The sequence below is a fragment of the Podarcis bocagei genome (genome assembly GCF_964188305.1).
Source record: "Podarcis bocagei genome assembly, chromosome: 3".
Taxonomy (NCBI): Eukaryota; Metazoa; Chordata; class Lepidosauria; order Squamata; family Lacertidae; genus Podarcis; species Podarcis bocagei.
Genome location: NC_138127.1, coordinates 42,185,912 through 42,205,229, shown reverse-complemented (window position 1 = coordinate 42,205,229; position 19,318 = coordinate 42,185,912). Strand labels below are relative to the sequence as shown.

The 19,318-nt window shown below is 39.8% G+C and overlaps 1 protein-coding gene across 9 annotated transcripts in view; it reads left to right on the top strand.

The window, feature by feature from the left end:
• The window catches only part of TRDN (triadin), a 176,982-nt gene that overhangs the window by 109,999 nt on the left and 47,665 nt on the right, over positions 1–19,318 (top strand). For all 9 annotated transcript variants that reach the window (XM_081187682.1, XM_081187676.1, XM_081187678.1 and 6 more), the window contains 2 exons: positions 14,490–14,525; positions 16,329–16,382. In XM_081187682.1, the coding sequence (XP_081043808.1) occupies positions 14,490–14,525; positions 16,329–16,382 (90 nt within the window). The remainder of the gene's footprint in view (positions 1–14,489; positions 14,526–16,328; positions 16,383–19,318) is intronic.

Genomic DNA, 19,318 nt, shown 5'->3' with positions numbered 1-19,318 from the left:
ATCTGTTTCGTTACTAACAGTTTATGACTCACTTTCCAAAAGAATCTGCCATAACACAATATAAGCCACCCCTACAGATCTGTGTTTTTCTTAATTTAATAAACTGTAGTATATATATATTTTCTAGGTACACATGCTGCATATATGTCACACTTTAAATAAATTATCTCTGTTTTGTTGATTTGATACAGCAATAATTCTTGCCACATTTACCCTTCAGATAATGCAGTACAAACTGCACTTTTTAATGTGTGGTCATAGCAACTAGGTCTCATTTCCTGAGATGGTTTGTGGGATTCTTTTAGATAAATTGTTGGTTTTTATTTGCAGCATTTTGCTAAAAACAAAGGAACGCAATCTGTCAAACACAGAAGTATAAACGCTGCTTCTGACAGGAATTTCACCTTAGAAGCTCGTTAAAACTTCTTCAGTGCTTGTCTTATTCTGGTGCATGCCCCTTGGAGGGCAGCACTGCTAAATAATTATTTATTTACATCCCTTTGGTTGTGGACCAGTTCAAAACCATAGGTCATTGTTTTCTCAATGATTTGAATACAAAGATATTCTCTCTCTCTCTCTCTCTCTCCCCCCCCCCATTGGTTATCAGTACTTCACCCCACTGTCCCAACATTCTGTTGTGCTTATATGACTAAGACCTGGGGAATTTGACATCTCCTGGTGTATATGTTAGAAAGGCAGACAGAGATGAAAGAACTACTAATCGTAAGAGTGGGGGAACATGGTAAGATGTGACCCAATCAAGATGGAAGGGTTATATAAGGATAACAGAGTAGCCAGAGTGAAGTGTCTTAGTTGGAATAAGGTTTGTCTATTTGTTAGGCCATTGTCCACACTCTAATTGTGTCGTGGCCTGTGGCTTTTCGCAACAGTTGCTAAATCAAAGTATTTGTTGGGACTGATACTTTGTCTGTGTGTTTAATGGCTGATATACAGTCAACTCTCAACTTGCATGGGGGTTAAAGCCAAAATTGTGTATAGTCAAAACAGACTCTCTCAGAACCTCTGATTGCTCATACCTGTGCCACTGAATACTCTCCATGCACCGCCAGATACTCTCCCAAGGTGAGTGCAATGGATGGTGCAATTGCCATTTTTTCCCCTTCGCAGATGCCATCCCACTTATTATTATCATTACTATATTTATTATAAGCCAAGCACGTAAAGCTGAATTCAAGTTGTGAGTCTGTGGTACATATTCCAGAATATTTTTTTGTGTGTGTTTAACAGTTTTTATTTATTTATCATGGGTTGTTGAAACGATTTTGCCAAAGGAAAGAAATCAGCACATATTATCCGGAGCAGTCAACTCATGCTGGTAAATCAATTTGGGGGTCTGTGAAGAAGATCAAATCTAATTATGGAGGCTGGGGAGGAGGCCAAGGGCATGGTCTCAGACACATGCACATTGATTTGTCCCCATTGAGTCATCTGCACACAACTTATATAAAGAAGAGTTAGGAATATAGGAACATAGAAAGCTGCCTTAAACTGTGCCTAATGAGACCATTGGCCCACCTTGCCCAATACTGTCTACACTCTATTTCTACATCTGATTCAGATGGGGGGGGAATTAGAGCCCACATATTAATAATACCTCATCCCCCAAATCCCTTAGTGACAGAACCAGTGGCTTCATCCTCTTCTTCATCACCATCTTATTTTTATTATTAACATTGTCACTTAAATTTCTATACCGTCCTTCATCTGAAGATCACAGGGTGGTTTACAACATAAAAGCACAAAAATAACATATAGATGTTAAGTAGCATAGGGAATAAGATTGAATCAAGGCAGTCTCAATAGCAAGGCAATGGGGAGAAGCACACTAGCTCCTCTCCCTTTTGTCATCATTTCAGTTGCCCTAAATGGCCTCAGTCCAGTATACCTGAAGGAGCATCTCCACCCCCATCATTCTGCCTGGACACTGAGGTCCAGTGCCCAGGGCCTTCTGGCAGTTCCCTCATTGTGAGAAGTGCAGCTACAGGGAACCAGGCAGAGGGCCTTCTCAGTAGTGATGCCCGCCCTGTGGAACGCCCTCCCAGCAGATGTCAGAAAGATAAACAACCACCTGACATTTAGAAGACATCTAAGGGCAGCCCTGTTTAGGGAAGTTTTTAATGTGTGACATTTTAATATATTTTTTACTATTTGTTGGAAGCCGCCCAGAGTGGCTGGGGAGACCCAGCCAGATGGGCAGGGTACACATTTATTATTATTATTATTATTATTATTATTATTATTATTATTATTATTATTATTATTACTTGTGGAGGGTGGCTGTCTGAAGTAGGGAGCTTATTGCATTTGTGGAGGCTCCTGTAAGTTTTCCAGGGTTCTAAAATATTCAGGTAGCCTCCCTGGATGCAAAAGGAGCTAGTAGGGGTGTTAGAAGGCAGTGATTTCTGTTCCAACCTGTATTTGTCAGCACTGTTTCCATTCTGTTGCAGCTTGGTTTCTGTCAAATTATACATCAGATAATAATCTGCCAAATAGTATGTTTCTGTCATGCTGTCAGCTGTGCAACACCCATTACACAATTTACACTTATTTAAATAAAAATATAAATATATAATTAAATATAAAGGAAACGTCTAAACGTCCATTAAGTATGCATCATTTGTGAACTTCTAAAAGCCAATGATGTGAACAAACACCAATTGTATTTGCTCAGTTGATTCCCATTTCTGATCACAGATGAACCTGGAAACTCCAGGAATTTCTGCTTAATTTCCCATCTTTGTTGGAATTGTCCTACATCCCTAGGATCTTTCACACTCATCTCCACTGGCTTCCTCATGTGTTTAAGTTGCTTTTATAGGTAATGCCTCAAGTCTTTAAATAGTGTGTTTATTCGCTCTGTGTTACACCCACTAATTTCAGTGAGGCTTACTCATGAGTAAGTGTGTGTAGGTGTGCAGCCTTTGTGCTTTATTGTGAGGAGGATGAGAGAGAATGAATGATTGAATGTGGGACTGATGAAATATATATCACTTGCATTCACAAATATCTACCGATTTCCCAGTTGTTTTCTTTTTTTTTAATCCCTCATATAGCATTCATTTCGCAGGCAGAACCTGATAATAAAATAATAAAAATGCAGCTTGCTGAAAGGAGGACCTCCTTCAGTTCAACATCTGTGCTAAAGAAAAAAACTAAAGGAAGGCGATGCTGTGTCTCTTTGTGAAGACTTTTTACCCTAATGCCTCCCTTGGCAGGAGTTCTCTTTAATATTGATTGTGCACTATTATCAAAGCAAAAACTAGCAGTAACCGAAGCCTGTGTGATGGAAGGAATGGAGGAGGTTTTGAATTTCCAGGGCACAAACACAGGAGTGTGTTGGACTTGGAATACTAGATAGGGGTCAAAGGAGGTAAAGAGCGAAGTGGGGAGACTCTGCTGGGGGAACAGATGGGAAATAAGCAGGAAAGAGCTTTCATATAAGTGAGGGGAGGAAAGCATAAGTTGTTTCAGACTAGCTTTGAGAAGGCAGAGACATCTACAGACAGAAAATCTATGAAAGGAAAGAGATGGCGCTCAGTTAGAAAATACTGATTTCTTTCCCAGGGTTGAGATATGTGAAGACAGGAGTCAATTATAACAGCTTTCTTGCTCCTCTTCTGCTATCTGCCCTGCCAAATTTCACATATGCTGGTTGCTTCTATGAGTTCTTGCATTTCATACATTAGCCATCTTTCCTTGGAAAATATAAGACTATTTTGACAGGCAGTCACCTAAAATATTTTTTTTTTAAGAAAAGAAAATGGTTTGCCAACACCCTTTCAAAACCTCTCTGTTTACAGCCTTCTGGTTTTCTGTATTTAAAGGTCACTGTTTAGCAGGCTCATTAAAAGGTTCCTCTAATTGCCAAATACATATTTAGATTTCTGCCAATTCAGAAATAGGGCTCTTTCATCCATGGTGCACCACTGAACCAAATCCCTCTAAATGCGAGACGTATTTGCATTCGTATTTACTCTATTCCAGTCTTCGTTCTATTCGCTCTCATTTCCTGCAGTGTAAACTAATACTGAATGTTTTACTCTTCAACACAAAATGAACCCGAGGATTGTTAATTAGCTTTTTAAAATGTTCGTGTAGATAAAACACATTAATCCTCTGACCTTCAATAATGCAAAAACATGGTGCTAATTGGTCTGGAGGAAACACACAGCGATCACAACACCAGACAATTCTGTTGTTGACTTGGAAGCCTTGTTTAAACAAACATAACTGGCAAAACAAATATCTGGCACAACCCTATTTGAAAATCCACATAGACCAGCCTTCTACTGCTCTGGGCATGGCGTGATAGTTGCACTGGCTAGTCTAGATGGCAGATTGTTTCACAGCTGTTGGAGTGTTAAGCGACTGTCAAAAGCCTGACTCTTTGATTGAGTAGACTTGTCCTCTGTTGCTTCAGAGGGCAGGGTTAGAACCAATAGGTGGAAATCACAGGCAAGCAGATTTGGGCTGAATATTGAACGAAACTTCCTAATGGTAAGAGCTGCCTGACAGCGGAACATACTGCCTTGGGAGATAGTGGGCTTTCCTTCACTCTAGACAGCCATCTGTCTGGGATGCAGTAGTTGCAACCTGCATTATAAATCCTGTTGTGAACTTGGGATTGGACTACATGAGCTCAAAGATCTCTTCCATCTTCTTAAGTGAGTGCTTTCTGGTCATATTACAAGAAGAGAATACCAAAACAAATGGATAACAGTTTGTTATGGGACTGGTTTAAAGCCCCAGTGTTGAACTTTAAAAAAAATAACAACCACAACTAGGGTGCATTCATTAACATGAGCTGTAGTCTGAAGTGGTGTGGTCCAAGGATGGCTTTATCACATGGTGAACAGTTTACGTAGCTTAGGCCTAACAAGTCCTACGACCTGGAGATACATGGCTATATCTGATCAACCATATTGCCACCTGAGCACAGAACAGGCTTCAGAGACAAGCCTGTGTTTGCATTCCCTGCTGCCTTTTTGCATAGCATGACAGCAGGCATATTGTCATCAATACTGTGATGTTGAAATGCCAATCTCTGCAGCTTTCAAAAGGGCACCGATACATGGGAAATGAGGAGAAAAGGCCAAGCCATTCTCTCGCAAGTTGGCCTTTGTTACTCTGCTTTATAGACACATTTTAAAAAGTCCTGTGACAATTTTTAAACTTCTTGATGTTTTGAGGAGAAAGGACCTCTTTAAAGTCTCATGTAACTTTCGTTATGTTAATAGATTTGATTTTGTTCACAAAAGAAATGTTGGTGACCCCTTGTGGCTAAATATCCATTACTCTCCTTTGGGCTTTTCTATTTGCCTATGTTATTGCTTTCTTCCTATTAAATATCACTATATTCCAAAGCAAGTGGTTTATGAGGAAGGGAGATCAAGGAGTTCAGTTGATGATTAGGGATATCTTACAGTGCTCAGCATGAAATGGAGACTGGGTTAAGGCCTTTGCGGTATTTGAAGTTTTGAGATAACAAATAACAACAAAAGGCATAATTTTTATTTTGGCTATCTGCTTTTACTGATGCTCTTACCTTTTGAGTTTTAGCTTGTGGACTGCTGACTGATTCATCCTTACTTCACAACTAGCCCTTAGCACTCTTATCACCTCCATTCCTTCACACTCCTTCCCCTGTACCTGCAAAGCTTTCCTCATTTGATGTTTTCTGGCATTGTCTAGCTTTCAGATATAGGAATGCTATACACACACACACACACACACACACACACACACCACAACAAAATGCTAGTGTTTCTGTCACACACAGAGACACACACACACACCACCTCTCAGTGGAAATTGGTACCTAGGTGATAACCCAAAAATCCCAGTGATGACCCACATAATTTTTGGGTTGCAAATATTTAGAAGCAAGTTACTAACTTCGGACAAAACTACCAAATCTTATCAAGGACTACAAAGAGTTAACCATTCCATTTCCAGACTCTGGCAAGTCCTGCTGGACTGTACCACTTCAAACCTCAAGTTAGCATGCAAGTACTGATGGAACTTTCAAACATGTAAGTCAGTCCTCAGCAGCCTGAATCCCTACTGCTCAGCAAGAGATGAATCACACAATCCTTTTGAACTGTAAAGCTCAGATCTGTGTCCCTGTACATTTGAATTTTCCAGAAGCTCTATTCATCCATATATGGACTCAAACTGGGTAGTAGAATGGGCACATCCCTATCCAGTTTGAGCCCCCACATATGCTTTTCTGTGTCTGAAAAGGACTAGAGAGGTCTTAAAAACTACTCATGTGTACCTTCAAGTAGCTAGTGGAGGAAATTATGTTTACTTTGCATTTTAATGTGCATTAATCCAAACCACAGGTGCAGAATTTGTGGTTCAAACCACAATTCCGCCATTTTGTCCTATGTGAAATTTGTCCCTTTGAAGCTCTTGCATGTTAAGCCATGTACTGCTGAATTTGATAATGTCTCATCTTTGAGAGATCAATGGAAACAACATAAGTTGTTAGAGATAAATGGAAGGTATTCCACTGCATTCTTAATTATGTGATTATTTCAATGTGTGCCCAGTTTTAGGCAGCTGGAATTGTAGTTCTCTTCCTTTTCATGCGCCATCCTCCATTTTTTCTTTTTGATGACTTGGAGCTATTAAGTTCTATGAAGTGTTGTATAATGATTGGCTTAGCGGTATGTGCAGATGTTCTTGAAAATAATTGCAATAAATATATGTGGTTGAGCACTTAAGAGAGTGCACTTCTAATTACCGGTATGTATGACACCCCTTGCTAAAATGGGCCAGTAGAAACCATTTTAGTCATATTTGCTCTTGTGTGAAAGTTCTGAAGTACACATAAAATACACATTTTGGCAAATTATTGTGTACAATGTGACAGTACACTCCAAAATTGAGTTAAATAGTCACTAATGAACAAACAATGATTTTAGATTAGCATTGAACTCCCCCCCTGTTTATGCATAGAGATGCACACAATCAGGAAAGATGTGATAGGCAGGATCTGAAGAGCTAGTCTTGTGGCATAGAATGAACATCTTTCATAATGTTTTCCCCCCTGATCAAAGCATGTTTGTGGGTTTAATGAGACAGCTTGGGATATAATATACTGAAAACCATAATTATTGCATATTCTTCTTCTGTGATGGCTAATGGGCACAGTAAAGGCTGCGCTACACTTATAACAGAATTCTTAACGATTCTGCTGCAATGTCCTAGCAGAAAGCAATCAAGCCCACTGCAAATATAAAAAAAAACATCAGCAGGTATTTGTTCCTTTTTGGATCAAAAGAATATCAGATCCTTTCTCCTGTTGCAAACTCAAAACTTCATTTAGTTTTGAAATTTTACAGATGTCAGAGAAGACCCTCAGCAGATGTACTCCTGTTGACTTTAATGAGACTTTGCCTGAGCAAGTGGCTTCTTTATATCCTTTTGTTACTTGGGGCAAGGTCTTACATTCAGCTCGTGTGGTGATAAAGCAACCCGCTGCTTGCTTTGAACTGTTAAGCAAGTGCATGACTTGGTAGGAGACCTAAGACCTTAGTTTCAACTTACAAAGCAATAGTGGCAATTATCAAATAGACTGTTGTTGTTGTTGGCATTGGGAGACAATGGAGGAGTGTGCCTCTGGCAGTGAGATAAACTGTTGGAAGGTTGCAGCACCTGCTGTGGCTGTAGAGACCGATATGGGAGAGAGATGCTTGGTTGCAGCTGGGGCAGATGAAGGCATCCAGTTATGCTGCAGCAGGTGCACCATGGCATTTCTTCCCTCTGCTCACCTCCCAACGGTCATTCCTCCTCTGATCTCTGCTATACATACACAACCTGTCTGTCTCCAGGCACTGTGGTTATCTGCAAGAGATTCCCACAGGGCAGGGCTGATGTTTCCAGCCTTCGTGTCATGTGTGCAGACATCTCTGTGATGCAAAGTTGATCTGCCTATGGGCCTGGTGCCTGAAGCCAGCTCCATGTAGAGCACATTCTTGGGAATCTTGGACATCATGGACATGACCAAGCCAGCAGAGACGTCACTAAGACAGGAATATGAACATCCTGGGAATGTGGGCTTGGGAGAGCACATCCTTATTTGAAATAGCATCCTGCCTAAAATCTTCTGGGCATTGAGGTGTCGCTCCTGATGCTTGTAAGTTGCCCACAAGTCACTTCCATAAAGCAGTGTGCTCAACACGCCAGCCTGGTAGACCTTCATCTTGTTATTGAACATTGGCATCTCATTCTCCAGAGAGGTGAAACCATTTCAGAGAGGTGAGCCATTGCCATCGCTGCCTTGCCAATACACTTGCCCAGCTCAGCATTTAATAGATAATATATTATGGGAATTCATCTTGACTGTAGATTGTGCAGCTTTAGGGTTCTACATGCAACACTAGTATACATGGATCCATTTGTGTAACTTGGAGTAATGGGAAGTAATACTCATTCCTTTTTAGTTAAAGATTTTCTAAGCTAAGCAGCAGTAAACACTGCAAAATAGAAACACAGGTCAATGTCACATAACAGATAGTTTCTTTCATAAAAATATTTGAATGAAATGGCTTTCTATTTGCTCATCTTGCTTTGAGTCATATGCAATAGCTTTCTGGATGTTGCTATGTTTTATTAATTAACACATATAAAATTAATACAAAAATTAACAAGGCAAAAATCACTATAATTTTAAAAAGTAATCAGGTATATTTCTAATCTTATTTTTTTCTAATGTTCTAGGCAATCATTTTTACATAGCTATGATGTGTTGAGTATCCTTATTGTTGATTAAAAATGGTGGTTCTGTAAATGAAGACAGAGGCCCCATCTGCACTGTATATTTAGAGTGGTATTATACCAGTTTAAACAGCCATGACTTCCCCCAAAGAATCCTGGGAACTGTTATTTGTTAAGGGCGCTGAAAGTTCTTAGGAAGCCACTAGTATCCTCAGACAAAGGCAGGACAATAGCAGCTTCTCCATCACAATTTATCCAGTCAGTCTGCATCTAATTGGGAAACAAATGCTTAGATCAAGATCCTTTCTTATGGTTCATCGTGTGCACTTCTGGAGCTTCTGCACAAGTAGGGTTTCCCAGTAACTGCAGGGCAGTTTCCAGCGCAGAAAGAGAGATGCATCTAGTGCTACAACTTCCATTACAGGGAATAGGATAGCCTAAGTATACAGGAGTGCTTGTGAATTGCAGCAAATCACTGCAATCGCATTGAAAATATACACTTGTATTTATATGTTAAAATGTATAGCTTACTGTATTTTTAGAGCTCCAAACAGACAGTTTTATATTGAATTTGCCTGGAAAATATTCAATTAAAATCCAGTTGAAAACAAAATAACTGTAACCATACCTCTTCCCAACCAACCACCACCACAATAACCCTAAATGTATGTTTGATAACCTTGATTTCATCCCAACAACATAATCTCAAATATAAACAAGTTCTTCTTATCAGGCTTTTCAAATACACTCAGACATGGATGTAGAGTTTTGCTGCATAGTTGATAACAGTTGCTTTGGAAATGTAATGGCTTTGATTTAATTTTAGTTCATCCTCGGCTTTGGCCAGATAGATATCTAGCTTTTAGATCGCTGGATAGAAATAAAATACATTGCTCAGCAACAAATATATAAAGTCAGGTAAATCTGCTATTTAAGACTGGTCTATATGAAGAATGGTCTCTCATTGACTAAAATGTTCAGATGCTAAGCTATTTTTCAGACAACGTATGCCACCTGCTGCTGCTTTTATTTTAACACATTTGGACACTTTGCTCGGGGCAGCAAATGGAACGTTAAGTACCATCCATGCATGATGTATTGGTTTAAAAGCCCCCATTAATGTGTCAAATGTGCAGGAAATGATTTCACACATGTGGCCGACATACTGTATCTAGAAACCTTCTGCTTATCTAGTTTCTTGGAAGCACTTGGAAGTGGCTATGCTAGATTTATATAACCATGTAAGTGGAACCACTGATCGGTTTGTAGACGGTGAGCCGAAAGTCGGAAAGACTTCAGTCATTTCATTAGTAATTTATTTTTGCAGCAAGTCAGTAATAGTAGTAAGGCCACAATCCTAAGCACACTTCCAATGGAGTAAGTTCTACTGGACAAAATGGGACTTCTCAGTAAGTATGAGTAAGATTGCACTGTATGGATTCGAAATATAAGGGGGAAATGATCCTTCCTTCCCTAGTGAAATATCTTGTATGGCGCCTCTTTATTTCTAGCGCGTCTGGCATTCTGGCAGTAGGCTTCTGAATACCAGTTGCTGGAAAGCACAAAAGGGGGCAGTGCTGTTGTGCTCAGATCATGCTTGTGGGTTTCTCACAGGCATCTCATTGGCCACTGTGAGTAAAGGATGCTGGACTAGATGGGCAATAGGCCTGATCCACCAGGCTCCTCTTATGTTCCCAGTCCATTAGAGTACCTGAGCCTCTACAGCACAGTGGGTGACCTGTGGCCCCAGGGGCAAATACAGCCCTCGGCCTGATTTCGTGTGAATGGCCAGGACAGTTATTTATTTTTTTAAGCAAGAGCAAGGGAAGAGAGAAAGAAAAAGGAGTGAGAGAGACAGAAACAGAGAGCGAGAAAGCTGGGTGCACACTGTTCAGTTTCAGGTCTGGCCAAGCCCACAACTGACATCAGTCCCACTCACAGCTGGAATATTCCCACCCCCCAAAATATGGTCAGGAATGTCTCTTCCAACTACCAAATGCCTGCACAAACAGAAATGTTTTTAACTTCCTCTTTAACATTAATGACAGAGACAGATGCACCTTACCAGGGAAGACGTTCTACAAATGGGGAACCACCACCAAAAAGGTCCTGACATGCATCAGTGCAACCAGGCAGCAGCCAGTTGAACCACCATCAACAGGCCGTCACCTACTGATTGTAGGACCTGAGATGGTCAATACTGGGGGGGGGGGGGTTAGGTACTTTACGTCCCAAGTTGTATAGGACACGAGTTCTGTCATACAAGATTTTATTTACAATGTATGTTGGATGGCAGAAGGTCCTTGGCATGAACACCAACAGATATTGCTCCCCATCAGATTTCCAAGGGAAACACCAATGCCTTAATATAGTGAGCAAGTCTTCTGTGTGTCTTTCAGACACATTTCGAGGACTGCCAGACTCCTGCATGCACCCCTTGATACAAACTTCCAACCAGGGGAGGGAAGAAGAAAGACATTTCCCTGTTTTTGCTCATCTTCTAGAAACATATTGAACAATTTATCTGTCAACACTTTGGCCCAAGTCTGCATAATGAGAGAGAGTCATGGCCATGGCTATTTACTAAACAAAAGAAACATTATAGTGATAGCTGAAATGGAATGGAATGGTGTTGGGTTTAAGCCGCATCATAGTTACTTGGACAGTTGCCTTTCTATGAAATCTTAGATCAAGAGGTTGGAAATCTACCCGTGGCCTTCCACATCCGGTTGAACTCCAATTTCCACCAACCTTAGCAAGCATTGCCAATACAGTAGTGCCTCGCAAGACGAAAATAATCCGTTCCGCGAGTCTCTTCGTCTAGCGGTTTTTTCGTCTTGCGAAGCAACCCGATTAGCGGATTAGCGCTATTAGCGGTTTAGCGGCTATTAAAGGCTTAGCGGCTTAGCGACTAAAAGGCTATTAGCGGCTTAGAAAAAGGGGGGGAGCGAAAAAAATGGCAAGACTCGCAAGACTTTTTCGTCTTGCGAAGCAAGCCCATAGGGAAATTCGTCTAGCGAATCAACACAAAAACGGAAAACCCTTTCGTCTAGCGGGTTTTTCATCTTGTGAGGCATTCGTCTTGCGGGGCACCACTGTAGTCAGGGATGATGTGATTTGTAGTCCAGCAACATTTGAAGGGCCAAAGCTGGTCTGTCATTGTCCTAAACTGCACACTCTCCAAAACATTTTTGTGAAGGCATAAACCTGGGATTCACACTCACTCAAGATTCAGTTAAAAAAAAAATGTTCCAAGTGTCTATTTTCTGAAAAATAGCAGTATCGCATAGCAGTTTATTATAAACCACCTAGGGATATAGTTGTATGAAAGGCACAAAGGGGGGGCTTTAGTTTTTATCACCCTGTGTGTTGTTTAGATGTCATTTGCAGCTACTGTATTGCTGCTAGTTTACTTCAAAGGAATGTTGAACAAGGCCTGAGGTAAAATTGAGTGGCTTGTGCCGAAAGAAGGAGACTGAGCTTTTCTGTTTTCATATATATATTTTCACACACACACGGTTATAGACAGATCGTGTTTGTCAAAATATTTGCTTGTTAAAATGAAGAAACAGAGTGTTTACCTGTACAGTATTTCTTTTCCAGAACCACTTGTTCTCCAACTGGAAAAAAGTAGTCAAGCTGTTTTTATTACTACTGTGTAGATAGTACTTCCATCCCTCGTCCTGATATTCTGTCCCTCACTCCCATGCCTTGGAGCCTGCAGGGTCCCATCGTCCACCTGTCCCTCAGCTGAATTTATGCTTCAAATAAGCCTTCCTTAGGCAACAAAAGGCTTTTTTCAAGTCCAATTGTGTCAGGTGGATTTGGGGGGATATAGAAGAGAGTTGTGGCATGTGTATGGTGCCCACTGCAGTTTATTCAGTTTGTAAATGGGTTCACAGACCCCAAAATATTAGCAAGCCCTTCTCTAGAGTTCATAATAATATCATGTTTGATGTAAGAATTTGGGGGGGGTGTAGGGGGGATGCAAAGTGACAAACTGTACTTTACCTTACAAAATATAATTCTCTCCTTCTACATGCCAAAACGATTGATATTTTGCTAATCCATTATCATTAATGTGTGGCTTCCCTTTCTTGAAAACGTTCACATTATTGCTACTATTCCTAGTTTTTATGATCCCCTCATAAAGCATTACTTTTATTTTCAAATGTGCCAGTGTTCTTAGAGTAATTAGTTTCACTACGTTCACTAGTACTGCTTATTTTAAGAAATCCTGGTCTGTTTTTGTCAGTCAGGTACTATACCTCTATGACTTCAGTTTTACTGCTTGCACTGGTGGCCTGCTGATTCCTTCGTCAAAAGGTGGCTACTCTGTCCAGGCAATAATTTCCTTGTTATTTTACTTCCATGTCAGAATGTGAATTCAGTTAAGTTCTCCAGTATTTGTGGAACATCACTGGACAGGAGCGAGAGGAAGCTACTTCAAAACTTTATAAACCTGTGAAGGATTAAGAAATGAGATTTACTGATGAGTAATTTACTAATGCTTGCAGCATACTAAAAATCCTGGCAACATTATAAATATCTGATTTGCGATTGAACTTCTTTTCATAGTTGCAGCTCAGATAGTTGTATCTCACTACTGGTCAGTTTTGAAAACTTAAGATCCTCATTCTCCAATAGATACAATGCATGTTGAATAAGGAACTGATCATATAATGAATGTATAGTGAGGAGTACTCACAGTCCAAGATAATCTTTAAGATATTCGAAGGAGATGTAGACTTAATTTTTTTAAACACTGCTAAATTTTATTTGTGCTACATAATTTTGTTTTTAACCTCATTTTTATCTATTTTAAAGGAAATTTTATTAAATGCCATTGTATTTTATTGTGTTTATGTAAACCTCATATATATATGTAAAGAGATAGAGAAAAAGAAAGAGAGAGAGAATACTCCTGAGTGTTCATGCAGTATTCCATCACCTCCTTATTTGACTCTTTTGGAGCATCAGGATGTTAACTATGAAAAATAGGCCAACAATGAAATACACTTGTATGGACTATGAAGCTATGAAGAAGGTATTTAAAATATATTCTTTATCCAAAATATATCACACTATCCCAATATTTCAGAACATTTTTAAGTGAGCTTGGAGTATTTAATTGTAGCTCACATCTGGTATTGCATATAATGCTGCCTGTTTATTCAGGTTTTATAGCTTCCAGTAATGGCAGATTATTGTGATAAATGATTCATATCAACTACAAGTGACACCTTTTAAAATTTCCATATCTGGCAACTATAAAGCGTTTCTTGAATGCTTCAGCAGACCCCCATGGCCGAAAGCTGCTTTATGATTAATTTCATCTCAATGTGGTAATTAGCATGCTTTGAAGTGATTCCTAGAAAACATGCTAATAGAGGCAGCAGATTAACCGAGAAATATTTTTAGTTCAGAGAGCAATGTACGTACACCCAAGAATAATTGAGTTTCCCCTTGAAATTTCTAGGCGTTTTATTGCTTTTGATCAAAGAAAGGGCATTTAATAGGAATCCTGCAAAAAATAAAACAATAAATATGGTTCTTTTTGTGATGATCAGATAAATCCTATTGGCTGTCTTTCTACCTCAGGTTGTGCTGTGTTGCAAAATGAAGGATGAAGACTCCAAATGTGTTCTTTGGGCATTTGTGTTATCGAATCACTTGTAAATATATGCGATAGCATTTGGTACAATGCCACTGCTAATTCCTCTGTGTGTGTTTTATTCTTGCAGATAAGAAAGAAGCTGTTTTGACAAAAGACCTCAAAAGTATGTCTTGCTTTTAGTTATGGTTGTACATCCTGTTTTTTATATAGCTCAGTTTTAAAACAGCCTGTTCCAATGTACCCAAATGATAGTGATTCAATGTACTCAAATTAAAAACAGCTTGTTCGTTTATTCCCTTACCTGACAGCAGGTTCCATTGTGCTCAATGGGACATATGTCTGAAGAGGCATTCATAGGATAGTGCTATGAAATTGCAAGAAGATGCAAATAAGGAGGTGGTGACACCATTTATAATTCTAAAATGACATGTTTAGACTTCAGCTGCCTCTTCCATTCTAAATCAATTCACACTGTATTTCCAATTCCGCATTCCTGTTTGTGACTGACAGTTATTGCCTCCCTTCCTCTTTTTTTTTTAATCTAACATCTCGAAAAAGCAGAGCTTTCATGGGGAATGAAATGTCAGCTGTGATCTTAGCTAAGCATGTTCTTGGTGGTCAAGAACTGGAAAGAAAAGCTGGGAAGCTTGTGCATCTGTGCTTTTCTGTGTATGCCATGACCTTAAACATATAGGAAGCACTTGCCTAAGCTTAACTGTTCTTCAGTCTCCGTTTCAGTGGGGCTTACATGGGAAACAAGTGACTCTTCATTAAAGTCCTTTCTCTGCATTATTTACACAGGTATAATATAATGGTGTGAAGATACCTCCAGATATTGCTGAATTACAACTCCCATCAGCCCTAGTAAGCATGGTCAGTGGCCAAGGATGATGGGAGTTGTAGTTCAACAACATGTGTAGGTCCAAAGGTTTCCTATACTGGATTGAGGTATAATAACAGTTCTTATTGCAACCTGGGAATAAGCCCTGTTAAGCAGAGTGGGGCTCGCTTCTGAGAAAACATGCATAGAACTGTGCTATTAGCACTAACTCCATCCTCACAAAATGGATGGCCAAGCTGGCCCAAGGCATTCTGCTGCCTGAGGCAGAGTACCCAATGCTGCTCCCACCCCATGCCATGAGGATGCATAGTATACAAGGCCAGTCAAGTTATTTTGGCACCAGAGGCAGAAAATTGTCTCTCCACCTCCCAGGCAATTAAAATAATATAAAATAAAGAATTTGCTTCTCTTTCATGACACCCAAAATCAGCTGCCCAAGGTAGCTGCCTCGCTCAGCATAAGGGTAGGGCTGGGACTGGTGAAAGGGATTCTTTTTATTTAACCTATTGTTAAGACATGTATTCCAGCGGAAGAAAAGGGGGAAAGAGAACTGTGACTAAAACAAGGGCAACTGAAACATCTTCTGTTTCATGCTGCAGTGACATTACCCTCTCAGACCTATGTGTTTCTGACACTAGCACAGCACAGGTGACTCTAATCTAGGCTAGAGATTGAGGAAACAGACTGTAGTGGTATTTTTTCCCCTGAATCCTCAATAATCCTGGAAACTCTTAATGCTGTGTGTTTTCAGAAGGTTGCGCTTTCCTTCGAGGGGGGGGAGCATTTCCCCATAACTATTTCTGCCATATATGCAAATGTTGCATGTGGCTAAGAAACCTACTGCTGTACTAAGATGCAGCACAGAGTGATACAATAGTAAAACCATATTTGTTAATGAAAGCAATTATCAAGTGGTTCCAAATAACCGTTTTTGCTCATTACTTTTTCCATGCCTTGGATTGAGTAGAATGCAGATAGGCACTTTGTTTTTAATAATCTTCTTTCTCTGCTCTCCTATGCAAGAGATGCTAAGGGCAATCTTTTTCATCTGAAATTTCCCCATGCCCCTGTGTTTTTGCTGTAGAATGCTTTGTAGTAATTGCTTTAATTTGTTCTCATTTTAAGAGCCAGCAAAAGCTCCTGCAGCCCAACCAGCTTCTGTAAAAGTAGCAGCACCAGGTAAGTGATTAAATTGTTTTCTCTTGCTTTATTTTCAATGTATTCAATCAACTGCTCTGGTTATGGCGCATTTCATTGCATCATAGCACCATCTGCTGGGTTCTGCAAGTTAATGTTCTTTTTGGTTTGTGTTGGGTAGGAATAATGGTGCAGTGTCATTGCGATGAACATGTGTCTGTAGTTCCTAACATGTGTCATAACAAGTATTGCATGTTAAGAAAGAAAATCCTTCACTTATGTTATATGTACACACAACTTTTCTGATAAGTGTGGAAGCCCCAGTAGCAGTGCTTACCAGGGACTAGTTTCCTTTGCAGGAAGAATTCGCCAGAGACTTACAATGTTTCTATAATAGACGTATTGCACCCAAGTCTACTCACTGTATGACTTGCAGTATATCCCACTGCTCCTCATCATCCCCAGAGAGGAAGCCCCACCCAAAGGTGCCTTCCAGAGCCCAGAGCTATTTTTCTGCTTCCCCCCCCCCTTTTACTGTTTTATTAAATTTGCTTAGTAACATAACATTATTATATGTATTCTAAAAAAGAATACAAAACAAAATTCATTCATACTACAATGCATAACTACATAACATTAGTATATATGGTTTCAGAAAAAAGGCTTACATAACAAAATCAATTCAAAATACCATCCGGTTTACTCCCCCCCTTTTTTTTCTTCCCCCTCCCTCCCCACTCCAGCCCTCCCCCCCCCCCTGGGTCAGGCCTTCCTTCTTCATATCTTTATCCAGTCTGCTCATTCAAGCTTGTATGTTAGGGTTGGCTTCCCCTCTTTCTATCCAGTTCCTGTAAAATGCCAATTTATTTGTGAGTCTTTGGCATTTATTTTCCCATCTATCCTCTGCCACTATCTGTGCGAATATTTCTGATTGTACATATTCAAAAACATAATCATTCCATATTTCCATATTCCATTTGGCCTTTTCTTTCCATCCCAAAGCAATAACTGCCATTCCAGCTAAAATTATAATTTTGTACAACTCTTGCTTATTACTTTTTACTTTGTTATTTCCTAGTATTCCCGAAAATAATAAATCCCTATTAACTTCTATGTTTATTTGAAATAATCCAGAAATTAACTTTATAATCTTTTGCCAATATTCCTTAACCAGATTACATTCCCACCACATGTGTGAATATAGTCCTTTTTCCTGACCACAATGCCAGCATTTGGGACTAAACCCTTTCACTATATACGCCATTTGTGCCGGAGTTCTATACCATTTTAATTAAAAATTTCTACTTAATTCTTTATACTTTTCTATTTTAATAATGTTTATATTCTTCATCAGTTCTTGGGCCGTGTTTGGATGGATCATAATTTTTCTGCTTCTGATTCAGTTCTGACACCAACACTCAAGTTCCCCTCTGCCCCACTCCTTTTCATAGACACACAGGGTGGTATTCTACTAAGCTTTACTCTGAGTAGACATGATGAAATTAGAAGACATGATGTAGTCGTGTTCATTAACTTCAGTGGGCTAACTGTGAATGAAATGTGGTTGAATATCACCCACAGACTTAGACCACATCATACTGAGCTACAGAGGCAGAACAGTCCAAGACTTTCCAGCTACTGAAAAAACGCCTGTTGACAATTTCCTTGTATTTTCTATTTCAAAAGAGGCACTTAGAAACTTGGGCTGCTGACCATTGAATGATAACAGCCTATGTGGTGGGGCAGAGCCATGGAGCAGACCTCTTGACCCTTCTGTCAGTGCACCTTACCTGAATGGGGGGCAGGCTGGTGGCAGGGTTGGGGCAGAGAGAAGCACCCATCTAGGCTAGTATCCTGGGCTTACAATGGGCAACAAGATACCCATGGCAAGCCTTCAGACAGGATATCAGTACAACAACCCTCTTGCCTCTTGTGCTCCTCAGCAATTGATATATAGAAGAAGACTGCCTCCGATACCAGTAGGGAGCATACAGCAATGATGGCTATTAGCAATCAATAGCCTTGTTCTCCATGGATTTGTGTAAACCCGTTTTAAAGCTATCCAAATTGGTAGTCACCACAATATTTTGCAGAAGCGAATCCTACAGTTCATGCCAGGCATAGGCAAACTCGGCCCTCCAGCTGTTTTGGGACTACAGTTCCCAGCATCCCTGACCACTGGTCCTGTTAGCTAGGGATAATGGGAGTTGTAGTCCCAAAACATCTAGAGGGCTGAGTTTGCCTATGCCTGGTTTATGCATTGTGTGAAGACCTCCCCTCTTGTCCATCCTGCATGTTGTCAGGACAACATTTTTTAAAATGAAGAAGACTGAATTGGGTGGAGCTTCAAATGAGGTATCATTTTTGAGATACCCCCCTCGAGGGAGATGTACTTATCTGTCCTCAAATTAACCATTTTTAATCCAAAATGAAATACATCAGAACAATGTTATTTTCCTCCTGCTGTGTTAAGGAAGGCAGAAACGTTATTGAATTTTTTTACACACTTGATTTATTATAGTTTTTGCAAGCAATATATATCACACAATCCACATAATGTGATAGATTCATTCAAAATACTGGATACAGTGTTACCCAGCACAATGAGACATTAGCAGTAAGTTTTAAAGAGTCTTGTGTTATTAATTAATTACCAAACAGATGGATTCAACAGCAGTTATAAAACTTTTAATACAGAAATTGAAAAGGGTGCAGTCAGCCTAATGGCAACAAAAATTATTATAAAGCGGCCAGGGATCAATAAGCGCAAAGCGAAGACTATATGGAGAGCTTCTTGTTGACAGCATTCACATGTCATGGTGCACACAATGATGTGTACTATGAGTGCATTTCTGCTTTAATCCTCCCCTATCATAAATGGGAACAGCAAACCGCAATCCTATCCATGTGTGAGAAATGAGCCATAAACACCTGTCTAAGCTTACTAACCTTTGATGGGTCAATTCCACATTATAGGA